The 24,465-nt window shown below is 44.3% G+C and overlaps 2 protein-coding genes across 3 annotated transcripts in view; both read right to left on the reverse strand.

Moving 5' to 3' along the window:
• URAD (ureidoimidazoline (2-oxo-4-hydroxy-4-carboxy-5-) decarboxylase) overlaps nucleotides 1-1,969 on the reverse strand; it is a 9,499-nt gene extending 7,530 nt beyond the window's left edge. The window contains exon 1 of the mRNA XM_010851219.1: nucleotides 1,621-1,969. Coding sequence (XP_010849521.1) covers nucleotides 1,621-1,795 — 175 coding nt within the window. The 5' untranslated portion in view covers nucleotides 1,796-1,969. The remainder of the gene's footprint in view (nucleotides 1-1,620) is intronic.
• A 6,539-nt stretch (nucleotides 1,970-8,508) lies between these two features.
• FLT3 (fms-related tyrosine kinase 3) overlaps nucleotides 8,509-24,465 on the reverse strand; it is a 53,439-nt gene continuing 37,482 nt past the window's right edge. For both annotated transcript variants that reach the window (XM_010851220.1, XM_010851221.1), the window contains 9 exons: nucleotides 23,229-23,339; nucleotides 21,373-21,526; nucleotides 19,520-19,602; nucleotides 17,811-17,938; nucleotides 14,473-14,595; nucleotides 11,740-11,851; nucleotides 11,331-11,430; nucleotides 10,799-10,904; nucleotides 8,509-9,065 (listed from right to left, as the gene is read on the reverse strand). In XM_010851220.1, the coding sequence (XP_010849522.1) occupies nucleotides 8,943-9,065; nucleotides 10,799-10,904; nucleotides 11,331-11,430; nucleotides 11,740-11,851; nucleotides 14,473-14,595; nucleotides 17,811-17,938; nucleotides 19,520-19,602; nucleotides 21,373-21,526; nucleotides 23,229-23,339 (1,040 nt within the window). In that variant the 3' untranslated portion in view covers nucleotides 8,509-8,942. The remainder of the gene's footprint in view (nucleotides 9,066-10,798; nucleotides 10,905-11,330; nucleotides 11,431-11,739; nucleotides 11,852-14,472; nucleotides 14,596-17,810; nucleotides 17,939-19,519; nucleotides 19,603-21,372; nucleotides 21,527-23,228; nucleotides 23,340-24,465) is intronic.

The following is a 24,465-nucleotide window of genomic DNA, read 5'->3' on the forward strand; positions in this document are numbered from 1 at the left end:
TTGCGGCAGGTGTGGGATCTAGTTCCCTGACCAGGGATCAAACCCGAGCCCATCCCCTACACTGGGAGCTCGGAGTCTTCACCAATGGACCACAGGGAAGTCAGGGCCTCCACATTCCTGTCAGCTTGGTTTAATCCCCCATCCTCCCCTCTTCCTGAATGTACCTAAAATGAAATAAAGGAGCCCCTTGTTTGGGAGGCTCCCTCTGACCTCTGGAAACCTCGCTGGGGCCGGGTGTCAGAGCCCTGGGCTCACAGGCCAGGACTTGTGCAGAAGAGCACCGCGCCTACAGCCCAGCTCCCTGTGGAAGCCCCTCTGTGAAGACAGCCTGTCCCCTCGAGGTCCCTCAGCCAGTCCAGGCTTCTCCAGGGACCTTGAGGACAGCCCGGGAGGCAGCCTCAGCCGCTGACCTTTGGCCTGTGAACCCCTGGGAGGCCGTGTGTCCTTCTGACTCACCTGGGATTGGCCTGGCCCCAAACTTCCCTCCTCTCCCCACCCTACACCCCCAAGGGCCTCCTTTTCTCTCTCCACCCAAAGGAAATTGGCATTTTCTACCTCTTTCTCCAGAGGGATTTCTTGAGACTTCTGTCTTTCCCCCTCCACCTCACACCCACAGGGAGCTGCTGACCTGAGGGACTCTACTTCCCTTAGCCGTCTAGTCCAAACCGGCCCTTTCTGGTAAAACATCAGCCATTCTCTCTTTCCCCCCAGGCTCCTCAGATAGTCCGATAGGGAGCAGTCTCCTCTCCAGCACACGGGACATTCCCAAAGCCAACGCAGGGCTGGGCTGGGGTGGGGGGCGGGCACTAGCGTGACCTTTGGTCCCTGAGCAGCTTTGAGGCCAGAGGAGGCGGTTGCCTCCTCTTTCCTGGTAACCCCAGAGCTTTAATATTTAACAGCCAGTTTACCTGAGCCAAGGAACCTTCTTTTACTCTACTGTCTGCTTAACACTGCAAGGACTTGACTCTCTTTTGCAGAAGTCTGAAGAAACTCACCAAGCCTTACAGCAAAAATAAGTAAATGTGTATACCAGGGATAAACAACTAGGCTCAAATATCTCAAAACAGTTTGATAACAAAGAAGAAGTAGACTCACAGATGAGAAAACTAGAGGTTACCAGTGGGGGGTGGGGTGGGCGGGAGGGGCATTATGGATGGGGGAGGGGAGGTGGAGACGATTGGGTCTAAGATCCGCTCTGGAATATATCATACAAGACGGAGAATACAGCCAATATTTTGTAATAACTAAATGGAAAGTAACCTTTAAAAATTGTGTTTAAAAATAAAAACAGCCACAAGACCTCCCCTCCCCCCATTTTAAAAGAAATCTTTTTTGGCCACACTATGGCTTTTGGGACATGAGTTTGAGTAAGCTCCATGAGTTGGTGATGAACAGGGAAGCCTGGTATGCTGCAGTCCATGGGGTCTCAAAGAGTCAGACATGACTGAGTGAACTGAACTGATGGCTTGTGGGATCTTAGCTCCCCAATCAGGGTTCAAACCCAGGCTCTTGGCAGTGAAACCTGAGTCTTAACCACTGCACCATCAGGGAATTGCCTCCCCTATCTTTTTGATAAGCACATCTGAAATCCCTCTGTCAGCGTCCAACCCAAAACCTTACCTGACAGTGGAAGACCATCAATAAAGGCAAAAAAGTGCTTCTCTAAATCTCCCAAGCCAGAGAACGGGCGCTTGGACCAAACCGCGGCTGCGATCAGAGGACACCTCTCGATGACATTTCCGAACACATCCACAAATTCTCCAAAGTCCATGGAGTTGACCTTCTCAATGTCCATGGCTTGTGCTCCAGTGGCGGTGGCAAGACTGGGCTCCCCTCTGGGTGAGTGACTGACACGTCTCTGCTCGTCGAGTTATATTTGCTGAATGCACAGGCTTGGTTTGTTTTGTTTTTTTGCAACACCAGCTTGGCATGTTTTAAATGCCTCTGGGAAAAGCAGAGATCCAGAGTTCTTGTGCAATCAACCAACACGGGCTTAAGGTCTAATCCAGGGAGCAGAGATCTTGCAGAGGGGGAAACGTGTCCAGCCAAACTCTTCCCACCATCCAAGCAGGCAGAGGCCATATTCAGCCTCAGCATTCAAGCCAGTTAGCCTTCTGGTGCCATTAACATTTTAGCCTGCCTGCTTACTGTATTTGTTTCATGACTGAAGGACTGACAGCAAAGAAGTCAAGGAACTTTGCTTTTCAAAGAGGGTAAGTCTGGTGCCAGAAGTACCATAATTACAGGCCATGTCTTCGAATACGGAGGAAGATAAATATGTATAGGCACACCCATACACACACATGCACACGCAGGGCTTCCCTGATAGCTCAGTTGGTACAGAATCAACCTACAATGATACAGGAGATCGCCTGCAATGTAAGAGACCCAGTTCAATCCTTGGGTTGGGAAGCTCCCCTGGATATGGAAATGGCAACCCACTCCGGTATTCTTGCCTGGAGAATCCCATGGACAGAGGAGCCTGACAGGCTATGGTCCATGGGGTCGCAAAGAGTCAAAGGTGACTTAGTGACTAAACAACAATCATATGCGTGTGTGTGTGTGTGTGTGTGTGTGTGTGATGGGGTGGTTAAGTTGTGTTCACCTCTTTGCGACCCCATGGACTGTAGCCTGCCAGGCTCCATGAGATTTCCCTTGCTCTAGTGGGTTGCCAACTCCTTCTCCAGGATCTTCCTGACCCAGGGATTGAACCCATGTCTCCTGCATTGGCAAGCGGGTTCTCTACCACTGAACCACTAGGGGAGCTGATATGTATTGCCTGTCGTATATGTTGCATAGATATGTGAACACACACTGGATGCTGTATCATGTGTGAAGTTTTAGGCAGGCAGCCCAGTGTGGAGGGCCTGGTCCCAGGAGAGCTTGGATCCAGGCTCTGCCCCCTGCTAGTTGGCATTCGTCAAGTTATTAAACTTTTCTGAACCTCATTTTCTTTGTCTGTAAAGTGGGGATAATACAAGTATTTGCCTGATGGGATTTTTGCAAAGATAAAGCAAGTTAGCTTAGCAGAGTGCTCCTGTTAACATCGCACTGCAGAGGTGTCGGCTGATACAATGTTGACTGCAGGAAGTCTGCAGAGGACCAGCCACAGAACATCCTCTGCTGTCCTTTCTGCCACCAGAGCCAACACAGCTCTTTCCTGTCCCCGCAGGTTCCCTGCAGACAGGATAACAGCCAGTGTGAATTTATTTCCCATCTCCCTCCCCCAGCACCCTCAAAGCTGACTGTCCGGAAGGGAGGGTGAGGTCTGTCCAGCAACTGCACCCCCAGCCCCTCGCAACCCTTGCAAGTCTTACTCCCCTCCTGGTCCCCGGAGTGAGCAAAGGAGTGGGGAACTGAAGACAGAGCAGAAGGCAAGGGAAAAAGGGTTCCCCTCCTTGTGCATGACCCTTACCTTCCTCCGCCTGTTATTCTGCACACAAAGGGTCCTTCTTCCCCACCAAGCCCCAGGCACTGGCAGCCTGGGCCTGGAGCCTGGCGGCTCTCAGCTCCTCTGAAGCAGTGGGAGAGATAGACATCTGAATTTGCAAGTGGAAACTTCTTAGCTCATGGAAATGCTAATATGCACAGTGGGAAGGGCCTTGCATTTGGGGCAGAGACCAGGAGCCTAACCTTTTATTTGGTGTTATCTGTTGTATAACAATGGAACTCCAAACAGCCTACTAAAATAGGAAGCCTTATGCTCTGCTGTCACTTTTCCAGGGAAGAGTACTGGAGTGGGGTGCCATTGCCTTCTCCGAGGAAGCCTTAGGGTTAAGGTATTAAACAGTCCTGGACACTAAGCAACTGACTTCCCAGGTGGTGCAGTGGTAAAGAATCCACCTGCCAATGCAGGAGATGTAGGACACACAAGATCCCCTGGAGGAGGGCATGGCAACCCACTCCAGTATCCTTGCCTGGGGAATCCAATGAACATAGGAGCCTGGCAGGTCCATGGGGTCACAAAGAGCTGGGCACGACTGATCACAAAACCCACCAAAATCCAACCAAATTCCTGATATGGAACTTGGCCAGCTAGGCCACCAAAGGACCCTGGGCTCAGTTAATGTTGTCTGACTCCTCCAGTCAAATTGAAGAAATGTAAAGGCAATGGCACCCCACTCCAGTACTCTTGCCTGGAAAATCCCATGGACGGAGGAGCCTGGTAGGCTGCAGTCCATGGGGTCGAGAAGAGTCGGACACGACTGAGCGCCTTCACTTTCACTTTTCACTTTTGGAGAAGGAAATGGCAACCCACTCCAGTGTTCTTGCCTGGAGAATCCCAGGGACGGGGAAGCCTGGTGGGCTGCCGTCTATGGGGTTGCACAGAGTTGGACACGACTTAAGCGACTTAGCAGCAGCAGCAAAGTGGTCAGAGGTCAGGGCATTCTCACCCTAGCAAAAAGTTAAGTTACTGAACTGTATAGTATATGTAAGAGAACTGTATGGTATTTGAATTATATATCGATAAAGCAATTATTTTCTTTTTAAATTTTACTTTATTGATTTATTTTTTAAGATTTTTAAAAATATGGACCATTTTTAAACACTTTATTAAATTTGTCACAGTATTTCTTCTGTTTTATGATTTGGTTTTTTTGGCCTCAAGACATGTAGGATCTTAGCTCCCCAACCAGGAATTAAACCGGCAACCCCTGCATTGGCAGGCAAAGTCTTAACCACTGAACCATCAGGAGCATTCCAAAGCTGTTATTTTCTAAAGTTAATTTATAGAGAGATGTAGCTTCATAATTTCCATTTAACCTGTAAGATATGATTCTTATGTCCTGGGCTGAATGTATTATTGTATCTGAGTTTATTATAATTTTTCTTTTAAGGTAAGAGACTTTTAGCAGTCCATGGAGAAAATTCTTAAACAGTCAAATTTTTATTTCTTTTTTTTTTTTCAGTTGAACTGTTTCAAGCGTCTGTTCCCTTCAGTGACAACGCTTATGTTTCCTTGAGCAGAGCTTAGGGAGATAATTTTTTTTTTTTTTGGATAGGCAGACGTTTTCTCAATAGGATACACCAGGAAGGCAAATTGCTTTCCTGAACCTACTTTTAAAATTTGAGACAAATTGGGAGTTGGAGCTCCTGTGATCCTCCTCTCACCAGACTCCTTCCATTGGCTGAGCCGAAGCAACGTGAAGTTCTGGCTGAAGGAGCCCAGAGTGGTCGCTGAGGCCTGAGGAAGCCGCAGGCATCGGGGATGGGTCAGGTCTGCAGTTAGTATCTTGGTGGAGCCAACTAAGTGACTTAACCTTCTCGAGCTTAAGCTTTGGTTTCAGTGTTAAACTGTCACGGAACAAGCTCCTACCAGCCAGTTTATTAAATGAGAAAATCCATGTGACACCTTCAGCACAGCTCTGGAATAGTGTTATGGACAAATCAGTATAATATACAGAATTTATCAGAGTGAACCTTGAGGACATTATGTTACAAAAAGACATATACTGCATGATGCCACTTATATGAAGTTCCCAGAGTAGCCAAATTCAGAAGAGCAGAAAAGAGGACAAGAGCCAGGGGCTGGTGGGGGGGGCACACAGAGAATAGGGAGTCAGTGTCTAAGGGGGACAGCTTTGGTCTGAGAAGATGAAAAAGTTCTGAAAATGATGGTGAGAATGGTTGCTCAGCAATGTGAATGTAATTAATACCACTCCGCTGTACACTAAAAGACGGCTAAAAGGTATATACACTACTATATATAAAATAAAGAAATCAGGACCTACTTATAGCACTGGGAACTATATTTAATATTTTGTAATAACCTATGATAGAAAAGAATCTGAAGAATATCATATCTGTAGCTAAGTCACTTTGCTGTACACCTCAAATTAATACAACATTGCTAATCAACCATACTCTAATATAAAAGAAAAAATAAACTGAAAAAAGAATACATATACATATACACATGTATGTAACTGAATCACTTTCTTGCACCTGAAAATAAGGCATTGTAAATCAACTATACATCAGTTTAAAAGGTGGCTCAAGTGGTAAATTTTATATTATGTATATTTTACTGCAGAAAAAGATCAGCAGAGACTTTTCTGCTTCTTTAAGATAATTGGAATTTTAATACATGTTGGGTCTCCAGGAGCTAAAAAAAAAATGATTTTCCAGGTGATAACTGCCCCTCTTTTTTTTTTTTTTTTTCCAGTTGCTGAGGGTGGTACAGACAGTTGTTGTCTAGTCGCTAAGATGTGTTTGCCTCTTTGTGACTTCCTGGGCCGTAGCCCGCCAGGCTCCTCTGTCCATGGGCCTCTCCAGGCAAGAGTACTGGAGTGGGCTGCCATTTCCTCCTCCTGTGTGTCTTCCCGACCCAGGGATCAGAACCTGCGTCTTCTATGTCACCTGCTTTGACAGGTGGGTTCTTTACCACTGAGCCATCTGGGAAAACAAATGTTAATTCTGACAAGTCACTTATTTTGATGGAAAGGATAGTGGGCATGGCAGGTGAGTTCAGACAAACGCTATGGAGCCGGTGGTCCTTCATGAAGAGCTGAAGAGTGAGAAGCAAGATCAGGAAGGAACTCAAGGGGTGGGAGGAGCGCTGAGGTGGTAGTGAGGTCACCTAGGCATCTTCTTGCTATAGACTAGCCCCTCAGGGTGCTTTTCTTCCTCCTGGAAATCTCTAAGAAACAGAGCCTTTGTTTTCAGGACAGGAAGCCAGTCCAGGCTCAGACAGCATGAAGCAGAGCAGGTGCTCCAAGAATATGGTCAGAAGTACATTCTGGGGCAGATGAACGCAAGGTGTAGAAGGCAGTGGTAAATTTCAGGTCCCAGGAGAGAGCCCGACCCCAGGCTGCCCCACTACCAGTGTAAATAATGCACATAAAATGGACCGTCATTCCCACAGAGGGGAATAAACAAAGTCATCTGCATAGAGGGTTATTCTTCCCTCTAATCAACGGGTTGGCTTTTTCTTTAATTCTGCTTCTTAAAATTTGCTCTTCTGGAGGCAGGCCTGGAGTCCTGGCGGCCAGGCTGCGGTGATGAAAAGAGTAGTGCCAGGGTGCCACCTACTGGCAAGACTCCTACAAGGGCTGGGAGGCAGGGGCTGACCAGGAAGGAGCGACACCCCGGCCGCAAACTCCGGGAATCATTAGTTGTATTCTGACACTTTTTAAAATGTGTAGTCATGTCCGGGACAAAACTTGACCCAAACAAAAGCTGACTTTGTGCTAAGAGCTGGGTTTAAAAAGAATCTAATTTCATTTTCCCTTAAGAGGTTATTTATTTTTAAAATTTTATTAAAGTCTACTTGATTTAAAATATTGTGTTAATTTCTGTTGTAGAGCCAAGTGAAAAGTCATACACACATATATTATTTTTCATATTCTTTTCTATTACGGTTTATCCCAGGATGTTGAATATAGTGCTCTGTGCTATACAGCAGGATCTTGTGGCTTATCCATCCTGTTATACTGGTTTGCATCTGCTAATCCCAAACTCCCAGTCCTTCCCTCCCCCACCCCCTCTCCTAAAAGGTTTTGAAATGCCATCCTTCCTTGGATTAGGAGTTTGGGATTAGCAGATGCAAACTATTACGTAGAGAATATGGATAAACAAGGTCTAGCTGTAGAACACAGGAAACTGTGATAAACCACAATGAAAAAGAATAAGTAAATAATTAACTGAATCATTTTGCTGTACGGCAGAAATTAACAGTGCATTGCAAATCAACTATGCTGCTACTGCTAAGTCGCTTCAGTCGTGTCCGACTCTGTGCGACCCCATACACAGCAGCCCACCAGGCTCCCCCGTCCCTGGGATTCTCCAGGCAAGAACACTGGAGTGGGTTGCCATTTCCTCCTCCAATGCATTGAAAGTGAAAAGTGAAAGTGAAGTCACTCAGTCGTGTCCGACTCTTTGTGACCCCATGGACTGTAGCCTACCAGGTTCCTCCATCCATGGGATTTTCCAGACAAGAGTACTGCAGTTGGGTGCCATCACCTTCTCATCACTATACTTCAACAAAATAAGGTTAAAAGATAAAATAAATGCCATCCTCCCTAAGAAAAGATTGCCTTTTCAATATCATAGTTGGTACATACAAAAGTTATGTTATTAAGGATAATAGCATGAGGAATTTTTTATCTGTGAAGCCATGACCCCACCCAACCACTAAAAACTTCAAATGTCATCATGTGAAAATGAGTAAATAGTGTTAATTGTATAATCACAACTCCGTGTAACATCATGAGTGAATCTCAGCATTATGTTGTTTTGTGTTCTTGTTTCTAAAAGGAAGTAGGCTCTGGAAGTCTACAGTGTATGACACCTTTTTTTGTAAAACTCATGACCATCAGCTGTTCTTCACCCAGTCTAGGGGCAGGAGTCATGGAGCCTTTCAAAAATCTGATGAAGGAATCAGCCTTCTTCAAAGGAAAATACACACAGGCACAAGCAACATATCTCACAGGGTTTCAGAGGTTCAGGACTCCCATTAACTCTCACTCTAAATCTGCCATGTAAACAACTCAATAATGAACATTTCTATAGTAGAAATTTTATTTCCATTCATAAAATATATCACTAAATAGCTGAAAAAGTTACATATTATTTTAAAACAGATTTAAAAAATCATATTAGCTTTTCCTTAGCAAAATGCTTTTGTCTTCTGTATTTACAAGAGTATACTATACTTCAGGTAGACAATTTTCACTCAAGCCAGCCTGGGAAGGCCTTTGGATGAAGGTAGATGCTTCGGTAACGTTATCAGCTCTTCTTGCCTTGTGCAAAGGATGACTGGATTTTACAAAAGTCCCTTTGGAAACAAGAGTAAATACAGAGAGCTTCTAGAGAAAAGTCCAGCAAAGCAGCAGTTGAGAATATATTTTCACTTAGTGATGAAATTAATCTTATTTTGGTAATCTACACAGCCTGTTTAAGGTAGGCAGGGGGGATGAGGTCCTTAAGACTAAATCGTTTCTCTAGGAATCTTCACTGTGAACCTGAGGAGAGGGTAGCCCCAAGTCCACCTCTCTGCTGTAAGGTCGCCTGTTTTGGTAAACAGAAGGACGCTCTGAAACACGGCCATCCATGTTCTGATACATCTGTGTGTGGGAAAGAGATGGACACACATCACCACCTAATGACTAAGACTGCCGAGTCACACGTCTACAGTGCAAATTGTTACTTGCTTTTATTACATATAGATCATAGAGGATAGTCTATATATTAATGGACAAAGCAAATGCGGTCCTTTTATTAAGGGAGAAATCAAGTCATAGTCAAATATTTTATTTCATTATTGCTTCTTCTCTTAGATATAGAATCTCAATCTAGAAATGCTAACGCCATGCAGAAAAACCATAAAACAGAAAGGCCATTTGTGTAAAGCAACAAGGTCCTACTTGTACAGCACGGGGCCCTGTATTCAACATCCTATGATTAAGCCATAATGGAAAAGAAAACGAAGAAGAATGCATATATGTGTATACCTCAATCACTTTGCTGTACAGTAGAAATTAACCCAGCATTGTAAATCAGCTATATTTCAAATAAAATAAATTTAAAAAAAAGAGAAAGTCCCCCAAAGAGATCTGTTCTTTATACAATAAATACAGAGAACAGATTTCTTGGTTTTCACTTGGGAGTTTAGTGACTTTAAAATTTTTGTCCAAATGAAAACAGCTCCACTTTTTTGTCTCTCTGTAACATTAATACACATTCATATAGATAAACTAAGCAATCGTTGGCCAGTCGCTAAGTTGTGTCTGACTCTTTGTGAACCCATGGACTGCAGCACACCAGGCTTCCCTGTCCTTCACTATCTCTACAAGTTTGCTTAGACTCATGTCCATTGAGTCGGTGATGCTATCTAACCATCTCATTCTCTGCCACCCCTTTCTCCTTTGGCCTCCTAAGCAATATAGACAGATAAATGGACAAAAAAAAAAAGCTGAAATCACCGTTACAGTAGATAGCTGTTCAAACACAATTTTGTCTCAGGAGGCTCGGACAGCAGAGTCTGTTGTAGATCCTTGTTAAGAACTACTAATATGTCCTTCCTATGTTACGTGTGTTACATCTTTTCATTATTTACTACACATGGGCACTTCTCATCTTTTTAATGGCAGCCTAGGGTTTCACAGTACTCATGTACCATAATTAAGCTTTTGATGAACTGGTCATAGCCGACCAACGGAAAAGTGCACACATGACCTTGTCTGTCTTTGGGATAAATTGTTGTTTAGTTGCTAAGTCATGTCTGACTCTTTTGCGACTCCATGGACTGTAGCCCACCAGGCTCCTCTGTCCATGGGATTTCCCAGGCAAGAATACTGCAGTGGGTTGCCGTTTCCTGCTCTAGGTGATCTTCCTGACTCGGGGCTGGAACCTGTGTCTCCTGCATTGGCAGGCAGATTCTTTACCACTGAACCATCTGGGAGGCCCAGGCTCCCAGAACTCCAGGCCTGTGCTCTTTCTTACCTGATTGAGTTGTACATTATTCCATGTGAAGGCTTGCTGTCGAGTTAGGAAAGCTCAGTACCTTCTGAAGATAGGGATTACGTTCTATTTTCTGGTCTTGTCCTCTGCACTGGTCACGTAAAAGCACTTAACTTCTTAATCAATTGATTGACATTTTCAGGAAAAGCCATTTAAAAATTTTTTCCCCTTAAAACACTTGTCCATAAGTATATCTAACCCCACATAACTTCTAAGGAGTGATCAAGACCAATTGCGATGAGGAAGGCAGCTTGGTAACTAAATTTAGTGATTAGCAAATCAGCCATGAGAGTTCTGAGTGACGGAGTTCTTTATGAAATACTGTACTGCTACCTACCGCTTCTTCTGCATCTGCCAGCTGACACCCTAAAAATGAAGTCAGGTTAGGGAAGGATGGTCGTTTCCTGGAGTCAAAAGCCCAGCAGGATTGCATTATAAAGTATCTGCAAAGACAACAGAACAGGAGCAAGACAGGAAATCTGAATGAAGCAAAATGGGTGACTTTCCACTTAACAAAGCACCATTTATTACTGCTGACCGACTTATTTATGGCGTGTTTGTCCTGAGGCAAGTACTGTCCTAGACTCAGAACTCATATCAGAAAGGACAAGTTAGATGATGCCTTTGGACAAATACAGTGTGGACCAGAATTCGGGAGAAGGGTCCCTCAAGTAAAAACTGAAACCCAGGAAAAGGTTCAGTTGTGTTCAGAAATTCCTGAAACCAAAAGGAAGAATTTCTTTTTCTTTTCTTAAGAGGAACCATGGGAACTTCATGCTAAGGAGTTTTACTTTTTTTCTCATGGGCTGGGGGCTAGACAGACTGTACATTTCCAATTTCAGCCACTTCTCAGCCCAACCTGTACTTACATTTCTTCCGTGGCATAAAATGGCTGGTCCATCTTGAACCCACTCTGGATGAGTTTGTAGAAGTTAGCATCAGCGGGAATCCCAGGGTAAGGATTGACACCTGGAAAAACAGGAGGGCGTATGACCATTTCTTTATCATTTATTCAGTCAGCAGACACACAGATCCTCGCTTCCTGGACCAGCACTGCGAGGTGATGGGCTCCTGGCAGAAGCCATGGTCCTGCTTGAGAGCAGGTTATAGGACAGACAGACAGACACCAGCGATAAACATAAAGGGGCTCAGGCTGCAACAGAAGTTAAGACTGGGGGGAGCTCTGGGAAGGGGCGTTTCCTCCACCCTTTGAAATAGGAGTGGGGGAGGGGTGCAGAGGGCACAGAATGCAGAAGCCCAGGGAACTGCAAGTCTTACCAAGCGAGAATATTTCCCAGAGTAATATTCCGTACGACCAGACATCGCTTTTAATTGTGTAGATGCCCTCAAACAAGCTTTCAGGGGCCATCCACTTCACAGGCAGACGGGCCTGAATAAAACCCAAGCAGAGGTTGGTGGTGAATTTTCCACGAATAAACATCCCTTCTTTCCTCCAGTTAGTGAGATGATCACCTTTGTTTTCTCCCTAGTGTTAGTCGCTCTGGCCAGTCTGACTCTTTGCAACCCCATGGACTGTAGCCCGCCAGGCTCCTCTGTCCATGGCACTCTCCAGGCAAGAATACTGGAATGGGTTTTGCCATGCCTGCCTCCAGGGGATCTTCCTGATCCAGAGATCGAACCTACATCTCCAGCATTGCAGGCGATTCTTTACAGTCTGAGCCACCAGGGAAGTCCATTCTCTCCCTAAGGGCACTCTTACTGCTTCCCTGAGAAAATCTTATTTCCCAAGGGGACGTTTCTCACTGTCAGATTAATACTGTAACACATTAGCCTTAGACAAAAAAACTTTTGATTTCTTTAAAACTCAAGCTTGCATTTGGGGTTGGTAGGTTTCCAGTAGACTTTCCCTCCTCGATCCCCGCCTCCCTCCCTTCCCTCCCCCCAGTGAGGAGCAGCCAGTCACTTCCCCATAGGTAAGTGGATGCCGGTGAATTAGTGGAATATTTTGTCAAAGCATTTCTTGGAAGAATCTTAGTGGAAATCTCATCCACAGGAATGCGGTGAGGGCACACATGACACGGGGCTTGCAGAAATGACACCAGTTGGCGTCTTCGGCTTTAGTCACTCCCAGTGGCTTGAAAGCAGAGTTTCAAATGCGTGTAGCCTCAGATTAGAATCAAGACACAGGGACAGATAGGTTCCTGGGGCTGAGAGTTTTGAAGCATTCTCCATTTCATGGATTGAGAACCCTTCACTGAGCACGTTTAATCTGCCAAGTAAAAGCAAAGCTTGAGAAAGAAACCCTGTTTTAAATTCTTTTCAAAAGGATGAGCTGGGAGAATCAAGCTGGCCAGTCTGGTTCTTTTGACTCATTAAAGGAATTAATTGTGGTTCCAAATGGAATTGGCTTTCCTGCTTAAGAAACCACCAGCTAGGAGGTTGAGGACTTTAAAGCCATTAGTTCATCCTATTTATGACTGCAGCTACAATAAGGGAGGCAGAGATCCAAACTCAGCTGAGTGTCTGATTCTAGTGGGAACACAGTTTAATTTGATTTGTAACCTTTATTGTATGTTTCCCCTCCACAGAGGCTTTCTTCCCTGCTGGTTTTGTTAGTTTATTCCCACAGCACTACGAGGTAGTGAGTAATCCTCATGGGAAACACTGAATCACTGTGGTTGTGCACAGACTGTGTGGCTTAGACCATTCACGATCTAACCCGTGTGCGGTGCAATATTCAGCAGGTGACGTTTCTCAACCACAGACGGGTACTTTGAGGACTGAGTCAATACCTGGAATACTTAGAATAGCACTTAGCACCCGGTAACCACAATACCAGCATTTGTTGTTATTATTCTTACTTCAAGAGTAGGGACAATAAAGCAGATAGAAATCATAAAAATGAATAGCCAGAAAGAAGAGGAGCTGAAATCCAGGTATTGTAACTCTTAAAAACCATATTCGTTCAGCTATACACCATTTTATCATCTTTTAGGAATACTTTTAGGAGTTCTCTTATAAGTAACACACATATCCTCAGTTTTTTTTTAAACAAGCAGATTCAGTAATGTTATAGCTTCCCAGGTGAGTCTGTGGTAAAGAACCTGCCTGCAGGAGAATTGAACCGCCTGAGGGTTCAGTCCCTGCGTTGGGAAGATCCCCTGGAAGAGGAAATGGGAACCCACTCCAGTTTCCTTGCCTGGAAAATCCCAATGGACAGAAGAGCCTGGTGGGCCTCATTTCATGGGGGTCGCAAATCAGACACAAACTTAAACATCACTGATGTTTTAGGTCTCCTTGCATAACAGTAACAAGATGACAAATATTCGGCAACTAACATTTGATTTAAATACTATGCCTTTTAAAAATGTATATTTAATGTTTAATTTATATGTTGTATTGTAAATGCTGTCTTGTAATGATTACCTATTCTCATGATCGAAAGTATAACACCATAGTCACTTAATAGCTAAAGGAAATGAAATGAGCACAAGTAACAAGATTTTTTTTTTAAGTATGGACTGCACTCCAAGGCCCTAATTGATAGGTGTGATGCTATTTTGTTCAACTTTTGTTACAGATGGAATAGTCCCTGATGCTGCAGAAAAACCTTGGAAGCATAAGGAAGTAGACTGCTGGGAGGAAGTTTTCTGAAGTTATCATAAATCACAAACGCACTACTGTGAGTGCAGATATTTAGATTAGCAATGACAAAACAAAATGTAGAGCACAGGGGACTATACTTGTGATAAATCATGATGGAAAGAATATGAAAAAGAATGCATTTATATACATATATATATACGCATAACTGAGTCACTTTGCTGACTCATTATAACACATTATAATTCTACTATATTTCAATAACTGTAATGTTGTGTTACTGCTGTACAGCAAAGTGGTTCAGTTATGCATATACATATGTGTATATATACATTCTTTTTCATATTCTTTTCCATCATATTTCAATAAAAAAGAATAAAATTATATTAAGTAAAATAAAACTCCCCCCCAAACAGGATAAAACTACATAAGAAACAGGAATCTCACATTTCCCCTGATGACGTAGTTGGAATCACTCATAATATCCCGAGCCAGCCCAAAATCAGCGATCTTCGCCACTTTCCCGTGGGTCACCAGGACATTCCTGGCTGCCAGGTCTCTGTGAAGACACTAGAAAGAACGAGATGGGAGTGTGATTTACCCGGTTGTATGTTTTCACAGAGGACAATCTTTCCTATCGTTTCAAGTTCAGTAGGAGTTACAGAGGGCTTCGCTGGTGGCTCAGATGGTAAAGAATCTGCCTGCAATGCAAGAGCTGCAGGAGACGTGGGTTCGATCTGCGGGTTGGGAAGATCCCCTGGAGGAGGAAATGGCAACCCACTCCAGTATTCTTGCCTGGACAATCCCATGGACAGAGAAGCCTGGTGGGCTGCAGTCCACGGGGTAGCAAAGAGTCGGACACGACTGAGCAACTAAGCCCACAGGAGTTACAGATGATGGCAGGGCAGATCATAGAGACATCTTCTCTTTACTGAGTCCTGAGCAATCATCACAATGGGTAACACGGTGTTTGCACAAGTCAGCTGTTGTGGCTGCAGCTACTGGTGCTCCTTGGGGAACATTCCCAGAGGCCAAGGGGCCAGGTTCTGAGAAAGCAGGTCAAGCAAACCAGGTGCGTGTCTGGCTGTAAATGAGAGACACAGCAGCCCAGCCTCTGCTGGGCTCCAAAAAGAGTGCAGGAGCTTCTGGCAGAGACAAGCATGTTTCTCCTGACTGGAATGGAAAATAGCTTTGACAATAAAATGGCATAATATATTTTTAAAAATTCGGGAAAAATACTAGAAGTTTGGAAAGGTTGACTGAACTGGAATGAGAAGCAGCCCTGGGCTTCCCTGGTGGCTCAATGGTAAAGAATCTGCCTGCCAGGACTTTCCTGGTTGTCCAGTGGCTAAAACTCCATGCTCCCAATGCAGGGGGCCCAAGTTCGATCCCTGGTCAGGGAACTAGACCCCACGTGCTGCAACTAAATATCTTGCATGCTGTATCAAAGATGCGGCTTATCACAACCAAGAGCTGAGACACCCAAATAAGTAAAAAAAAGAAAAAAAGAATCCACCTGCCAATGCAGGGGACACAGGTTCGATCCCTGATCTGGGAGCAAATAAGCCCCTGTGTCACAACTATTGAGCCTGTACTCTAGAGCCTGGGAGCCACAACTACTAAAAAAGAAACTTTTTTTCCTCCAAAATATTACAAAATAAAATCTCTGCCAGCCCCAGCACGAACTCTGTTCAGAAAATCTTTTCTACACGGCCTCTCCACCCTTGGGTCTGACGTGCCTGTTTCTCCCCGGGGTTCCCAGAACTTAACTGAGCATAGCATTCATCTCAGTCTAGTAGCGTCTCTGCTTTTCTTTTTCTCCCCATCAGAGACAAGACCTGCCTCTGTATCTTGGCACCTGTCATGGTGCCTGGCACCGGTCAGCAGGCAATGCAGGATGGATTCACGCAGCCGCGGAGGAAACCCAGGGGCAGCCAGAGAAGTAGGGAGGAAACAAAGGGAAGAGAGTGACGGTGACTCAGAGGGACCTGCCTAGAGGGAAAACAGGGGATAGAGTTCCAAAAAAGCAGATGTGCTGCGAACATTCTTATTAAAACAAGCCCGGGGAGGTGGGGTGGGGGGGCGCGGCGGTAAAAGGCAGTGCCCCTTGACCTCCAATGGTGAGTAGTTTGAATATTTACCTAACAACAGGCAACCGGGTCCCACAACAGGTCCAGCAACCGGGCTGGACCATCTAGGGAGATGCCATCAGCGTGTGTAAAGAAACTGGTGAAAGCGCTATTGCAGATGCAGAGGTGAGAAAGGGACTGACTCAGCAGCACGCTGTGAAGACAGGAGAGGAATATGTCCCGGGATGAGGGGTGGGGAAGGATTAGGAGACAGCATTCTTTTAACTATAGAGCAGGGATGCCCAACGTTGGAAAAGCAAAGCAGAGACATCAACATATTGATTGGGTTGGCCAAAATGTCTATTTGGATTTTTCCTTTACGTCCTATGGAAAAAACCCGAACGAACTTTTGGGCCAACCCAACATCCACAAAAGAAAAAAAAAAAATTGGGATTCTAATTGGGGTTAACTGGAATTAATCTGGAGAGAACTGACTTTTAAACATAGAATCTCTCCTCTATGAACAAAATAGAACTCATTATTCAGGTCTCCCTTTTTGCCCTTTAACCAAGTTTCACAGGTTTCTTCATGTAGATCTTACATGTTTCTTGTTTATCTCAACCTGTTTCATAGTTTGGTTGTTCTTGTGAATAGGAATTTTTCCTGTCCTTCAAAGCTACTGATTTATTCCAGGTTCATCTTTTTCTTAAACCTGGGATATAGTCGACGTAATACATTATATTAGAGACAGCACATTTAAACATTTTTCATTTATTTATTTATGAAATTTTTTGGCCACTCCACCTGGCATGTGGGATTAGTTCCCCAACCAAGGATCAAACGTGAATCCCATGTGGTGGAAATGTGGAGTCTTAACCACTGGGCCACCAGGGAAGTCCCTGAGAGAGCACATTATTTAAAAAAGAAAGAAAGAAAGATAAAAGTTGAAATTATTCTCTTCAAATTCAGGCAGAAAAGGGGAGAGTGCAAAGGGGCATGGAGGAGAGGGAGGGAGAGACTAGGAGACACTAAAGGAAAAGGTAGTGGGGGAGGAAGAAATTGGGGAAATAAAGAGAAAGTAAGACGGTAAGAAAACAGGAGAGGAAGCAGCCAGACAAGTGGCTGAAGTCGGCTTACAGGCAGCAGACATGTGACGTGTCAGAGAAAGGGCAGGACTGAAAGAGTATTACAGAAAGAATGCAAAATTAGGGTAGAGTCCCTGGAATGAGGAGGCTCTGAGGTGTCTGTGTAGCAGCCCCAGTGGATTAGTAGGCTCTCATAGCAGACACAGGTGGCCAGGGTGGCCGGCCTGGCCAACAGTGCCCCCAGGATCTGAACCTCCACCCATCCCCTGGGTCAAATGCAGGACACAGGCTGAACAACCTGAAGTGACTGTCTTATGCACGACTATACGACTATACGTGGCATTGAGGTGGGATTCCTGAGGACCTCCTGTCTGGAAGTTTCGGGGACTTTGGGCAGCCTGAAAGGGCTGGGATAGCCATCATGGAATAAGGGATCCTGGACCTTTATACTACAATTAGCCAAGAGCCCCAGTAACATCTTAGGTGACTCCAACAGTGCACAGGAGGGAAAGACAGACTTGAAGGGCTGCAAGTTAAAATAAACAAGAAAAAAAAAAACCCAACCAGCACCTCTTCTTCCAAATTATCTTTTTGTAATTGTTGTGAGTTTTGCCTTTAAAAAGGAGCTTACCGACTTAAATTCCAGAAATTCCATTCCTTTGGCCACTTGATATGCAAAGCAAAGGAGATCTTCAAAGGTCAGTACATTCAGGTCTTCTTCTTCCTCCAGCCTTTTTTGGTTTTCGTATTCAATTTCATCTGTAAAATAGAACTGGTGCTCATTTTTGCCAAAATGCAAAGAAGCTGCCTTATGGAAGGGGGGAAGGGCGAGATAAGGGGAGGGGATTTAGAAGTACAAACTATTATGTATAAAATAAGCTACAAGGATAAATTGCACAACACAAGAAATATAGCTGATAGTCTATAATGAATATACATGGAGCAGAACCTTTAAAAATTGTGAAGCACCATGTTGTACATCTGTACAATATATATTGTAACTTATATAATATTGTACATTAGCCATACTTAAAAAAAAAGTTACTTTATAAATCTCTGTGAGCACCTCGTGTACAAATGGAGCTGTTACATCATCTTTCTGGTGGCCCCAGGATTAACTTATTTATGCAGAGTACTGTGAAGCCTAGGAGGCTTCCCAGGCAGCTCAGTGGTGAAGAATCCTCCTGCCAATACAGGAGACATCGGTTTGATCCCCACTTTTTGGCTGAATGACTTTGAACAGCTGAGCCACAGTTTTCTCATGTGTAAAAGGGGGCTAATCAAACTTTCCTCATTGGACTCTTAGAAGGATTGACTGGAAGAACATTAAAGGCACAGACAGTTCATAAAATGTAGTAGATAATTGGTCTTTCTTTTCCCTACATGGCAAAAATACCTAGTGCAAAAGAAAAGCATCTGGGACTTCCAGATCTCCTGGAAGACAAGTGGCAACCCATTCCAGTATTCTTGGCAGGATAATTCTGTGGACAGAAGAGCCTAGGGGGCTAGAGTCCATGGGGTCGCAGAGAGTCCGACACGACTGAGCATGCACGCATCCGCATACATGCAGCCTAGGCAGAGTCACCTAAAGAGTCTCTTTGATTAGAGGAGTGAATTCTCCAGCTCTTGGGTGATGAATCAGAGGTCTCAGGTGCTCTTCTTTTTTTTTTTTTTGGCGGCGCCACATGGCTTGGGGGATCTTAGTTCTCCGACCAGGGATCGAACTCAGGCCCCCTGCATTGGAAGCACAAAGTCTTACCCTCTGGACCGCCAGGGAAGTCCCAGATGCCCTTCTTTTGCACTAGGTAGTTCTGCCATGTCGGGAAAAGAACGACCAGTTTTCTACCACATATTATGAACTGTTTGTGCATTTAATGTTCTTCCGGTCAATCCTTCTAAGAGTCCAATGAGGAAAGTTTGATTAGCCCCCTTTTACACATGAGAAAACTGTGGCTCAGCTGTTCAAAGTCATCCCGCCAGAAATTGGGGGAACCCGGGGGTTAACCTGACTTCCATCTGACTCCAGAACTCATCATTACTTCCACTTACTAGGTAATAAGTGGCTCTAATAAATTTATGACTTTTAAAAAGACTAACCTGACTGATCAAATAAAATAGCCCTTCATGTTTATTAGCTGAAACATTGACATAAAATCCATAATACATACATTGACGGTTTTTTACTACCTTTAGGGCAAACATGCATTAATGAAGTCTATAGATGATGTTAGCAAAGAAAAACATGCTTTCGCATTTACACACCTTTAAAAAATATAATAGTAAACACAGAACTTTTGCATCTGTTTCTATTTGGAAGCGCTGTTTAGAATAAAATATTACCTTCAGACTGAAATGAATTCCCATTGAACCCTGAGATAGGATCTGAGTCCGGGTGTATTTGAACTTCTCTTGAACCTGGCATACTATTTAAAAAAAGAAAAGTTACATCATTATTTATGTTCTTTTGAGTAGAGATTTTATTTTAAAATATACAATTCATCAAAGAAATGAATTCCAATTACAAGTGGGGTTTTAAATTAAAAGCATAGCATCAACCTGTCCTTTTCTTGTATGTGGACATTAAAAACATCTGTGTAATTGAGCTTGTCCATCAAACTAGGTTAAGAGTGATTCCCATTCTCTGTTTGGAATCTTCTGGTTCAAAGAGGACCTCACTCAGTTCTTCCCACAAGCCTACAAGCTGGGTGTCAAAGCCACATTTCATAAAAGAGAAATTAGGCTGGATGAGATAAATATGATTTGCTGAAATCACGAAGCTAATAAGGAGTGTGACTTTCCCTATAAAAAGTCCATGCCATGCAAATCTTCTATAGAGAACTTTAAGTGTTTCATCATGGTTTTTTTTTTTTTTTTTCCAAGATGGCCTTTGTAAAGCTCATTTCCTTTCCCTGTGAAATTAACAAGTAGTAACACTGAGAATCTCTGTTATGTATAACATAGAACTCTTCACTGAGGAATTCTGTATGCATGATATACAATGATTCCATTTTTTCCAGCATAAGAGTTTACTCTAATTACAATATCCATATCTTTACAAAATGGTTTAATGATTTCAGACCACAAATATTCCAAAAGTAATTGCTTTGTGTTTTTAATATCCAGTGACTGGAATGAATTGAAGGTGCTGAGTTGACCACCACAGTTGTCACTAACCAGAGTGTTGGTCACACATGACTCTGTTCTAGAACACAGATGACATTACAGAATCCTCTTGGTCTAAGAATATGAACTGAGAAAGGAACACAGAAGGGAAGATTGGTGTGAATCGTCAAGGACAGCTGCACAAAGACACACCTGGGGTCTCCATGGGGTCCCCGGCTTCAGGATGTTAGTCTGTCTCAGCACTAGAAGGCCAGAGGCATGTGCTGAAACATACATGCCAAGGAAACAAGGAATCTCTAACGCACCCTCCATACATCCCCCCATAAAGTTAAAAGTCTTTAACAAGTCCACCTCTAGAAAAAGGGACAGCTTTCATGTAGGAGGGAAATAGAAATGCACTAGGTATTGAGGACCATTCTATCAGAGCGCCTGTGAATTCACTCTGAGAAGGGTGTTACTGAGCTACAACGTTCAAGTAATCAGCAAGAAATTTCCAAGGATGAGGATGAGCATTCTGCCAAACCTACATACAGCCTGTGGGGACCACGAACCACTCAGGAGCCCAATGGATGGCAGAGCACAGAGATGAACATCACCCCGACTTTATTTTGCTCCCATCGTTATGCCAATCAATCCACCCTAATTTTTCAAGATCCATTTTATGACTTTAGAGCTCTTTTGTGCAATACTCCCAGGACCTGCACTACTTTCTAGGAATATAACAGGGACTTTGGGAAAGGCGCTCTCTCTTCCTACCAATATCCATATGTCAATCAGGAGGCCTGACAGATTGAATTACTCACCTTTCCTAAAACTGAATATATGTCTAGGATGTGATTGTGCAAGTGGGCTGAAATCACTGGTTCAGCTACAGTGTCTGTACTGTAGGACAGGGGAAACCTCATTGTTCATATCAGCAGGGAAACTATGGCAAAGATAAATGACCCTCCTAGGTCTTCAAACACACAGACCACACTGTGCTGGACAGTGGCCCTTAGAAACTGGCTGGTGGGATGCATTTAACCATCATACTTTGTCTGCTCTGTAATGTATTATTTTAAGTCTCTTACCTGGAATTAGGGTGTGATTGGAAAGTGGGATAAAAACTGAAATTATGTTCCTTGAAAATCTCCGTCCACGTCCTGTGAAATTTTTCTCTTTTACTTCTTAGATAGTTGAGAAGGTCGCCGTAGCAACAGTATTCAAAAATCAAGTAAATTGGTCCTGAAATAGTGACGGTTTTAATTCCAGGTATACAGACACCACATAGTTTTTTTAGACATCTGTGTAGCAGAAACCTCACTCTATGAGAACTTGGTGGGGAGAAGTGGGAGGACAATTCTCTCCGAACCTATCTCATCTTGGACTTTAAAGTCAATTTCAGTTTTTTGTCCAGACTCTTTGGAAAGCTGTCTCTTCTTGCCTTCCACTTTGGCTCAGCCAATAACCACTGGCCCCCAGGATTCTCCAGTTTACAATGGATAATAATATGCTGCCTGCACTGGGACCACTTGGTAAATACATGCTGATTTGTGGTTTGCCTGAGGAGGGAGAAATATATCCCTGCTGCTGCTGTTGCTGCATTGCTTCAGTTGTGTCCAACTCTGTGCGACCCCATAAAGGGCAGCCCACCAGACTTCCTGTCCCTGGGATTCTCCAGGCAAGAACACCGGAGTGGGTTGCCATTTCCTTCACCAATGCATGAAAGTGAAAAGTGAAAGTGAAGTCGCTCAGTCGTATCCGACTCTAGCGACCCCATGGACTACAGCCTACCAGCCTCCTCCGTCTATGGGATTTTCTAGGCAAAAGTACTGGAGTGGGGTGCCATTGCCTTCTCCGAATATATCCCTAGTCACCTCTTAAAGGGCTTCCGAGGTGCTGCTAGTGGTAAAGAATCTGCCTGCTAATGCAGGAGACAGCAAGAGATGCAGGTTTGATCCCTGGGTCGGGAAGATCCCCTGGAGGATGGCACAGCAACCCACTCCAGTAATTCTTGCCTGGAGATCCCATGGACAGAGGAGCCTGGCGGGCTGCAGTGCATGGGGTTGCAAAGAGTCAGACCTGACTAAAGTGACTTAGCACGCATGCACCTCTTAAATCCATTTTCTCCTTATTTCTGGCTGGCTGACCCCAAAGGAGTGACGTTTGGGCACAGGGTTCGGGCAATTCCAGGCAGAAGGGAGAGAATCAGAGCGTGGGCTCCACTGGATTCTCGGAGAATAGAGTTTGAAGGCCCTCCATGGCTGTACTTATTTAAAGCAGCCCAGTGGGGGCAGTGGCCAAGCTCTGCAGCCAGGGAGAAGCACCTCCCGGGCCGGTAGAGAAACACAAAATGTGCTTGCGATGTTGTTATTATTATTTTTTTTAATTTAACTTTTTTGCCATGTCACGCCACGAGGCTTGCAGAGTCTTAGTTCCCTGACCAGGAATTGAACCCTGGACACGGCAGTGAACATGCCATGTCCTAACCACTGGTGGTGGTGATGGTTCAGTGCCTAAGTCATGTCCAACTCTTTGCGACCCCATGGACTGTAGCCCGCCAGGCTTCTCTGTCCATGGGATTCACCAGGCAGGAATACTGGAGCGGGTTGCCATTTCTTGTTCCAGGGGATCTTCTTGACCCAGGGATAGAACCCGTGTCTCCTCCACTGCAGGCGGATTCTTTACCGCTGAGCCACCAGGGAAGGCCCCTGATCACTAGATAGCCAGGGAATTCCTTTTAAGTAAGTTAGAATTCCATGACATTGCCCAGTGAAGACTGGCATTGTCTACACTGATGCATTTAACCCTGAAGCACTGTATGTCTAATCCCACTTGGGTTTGGGGGCCCACACTGTGACTGAGAAAAGGAGAGAAACAGGACAACAAACACCATCTTTGTCTCCAGGCTAAAATCTTCTAGGTGATCTGAGTGGGAACCGGTTACCTGACAGGGTGCACGCCCCCAGGAGATTCACGATATTCTCGTGGCTGCCCAGGTGGGTCATCATTTTGAGTTCAGACATGAGAGCCTCTCTCTCCGAGCTGTCTGCTTTTTCTGTCAATGGCAGGGCATCACAAATGAAAAATGGAAGTAAAATAGGTATTTTAGATTATTTGATAAATTAAAATCTTCCTCTGTTCAGAGAAGATTTGCATAAGAGTTTTAAAATACATTCAATAATACAAACATTTTGAATAGTAATGCACTATGTTTTAAGGCAGAATTTCAAAGATTGCAGCATGAAAGTTGAATCAAATAATGTGCTTTTTCTACTGGACTTTACTCTGCATGCAACATAAAAACCTTTAGAATTGACCCTTAAACAAGAAAAGAAAAAAAATAATAACACATGACTTTCCTCCACAGTAGAAGTTAATGAATATGCTGAAGGGAGAAGCATGCTTTTTTTTTTTTTTTTTTGACTCTTGGTTTGTTGAAGTCATAGAGTGACAAGATGGGAATGTTAGTGAGGGTTCCAGCCTGTGATCCTCAGATCTAGAACCTTAAATTTGTCAGGAATCCAATGGTCAGGAGGTCATGCAAGCTGCCTGAGTGCTCAGTTGCTAAGGTGGCTCTGACTCTTTGTGACTCTATGGACTGTAGCCCTCCAGGTTACTCTGTCCATGGGATTTTCCAGCCAAGGATATTGGAGTGGGTTGCTATTTCCTTCTTTGGGCGTTTTCCCCACCCAGGGATTGAACCCGCCAACCCACATCTCCTGCATTGGCAGGCAGATTCTTTACTGCTGAGCTACCTGGGAAGCCTGGTGAGAAGGTCAGGGAGGACCAATTCTCACCGACCAAGTTCTCAAGAAACTCCTTACTTGATAATGAGGACCATCACTGCTGACTAGGCTAGAATGTATCTACTACTTCCCCTGGAGTAAGGCTAGATAGTTTAGCAAATTTTACTTGGCATCTTGCTTAGAAATGTGGCATGGAGGTACTTATTGGTGAATTTAAAGATCTCCTGTTATTGAGGCCAATGTGCCCAGGTAGTCAGGACACCTGCGCTGCCAGGAGGCTGCTGGAGCCCTAGAGGCCAGGGCAGGGTCTCAGGATCTTGCCCTCCAGGCACCCACCCCTCTGTTTCTTTACATTCAATGGAGATTTGATTGGTTATTTCTGGGTGTCATTGTTTCATCCTGGGAGATGCTAGCCTTTGTGCGGCTTTTCCAGAG

Source organism: Bison bison, unplaced genomic scaffold, assembly GCF_000754665.1.
Source record: "Bison bison bison isolate TAMUID 2011002044 unplaced genomic scaffold, Bison_UMD1.0 scf7180017864299, whole genome shotgun sequence".
NCBI classification, from domain to species: domain Eukaryota; kingdom Metazoa; phylum Chordata; class Mammalia; order Artiodactyla; family Bovidae; genus Bison; species Bison bison.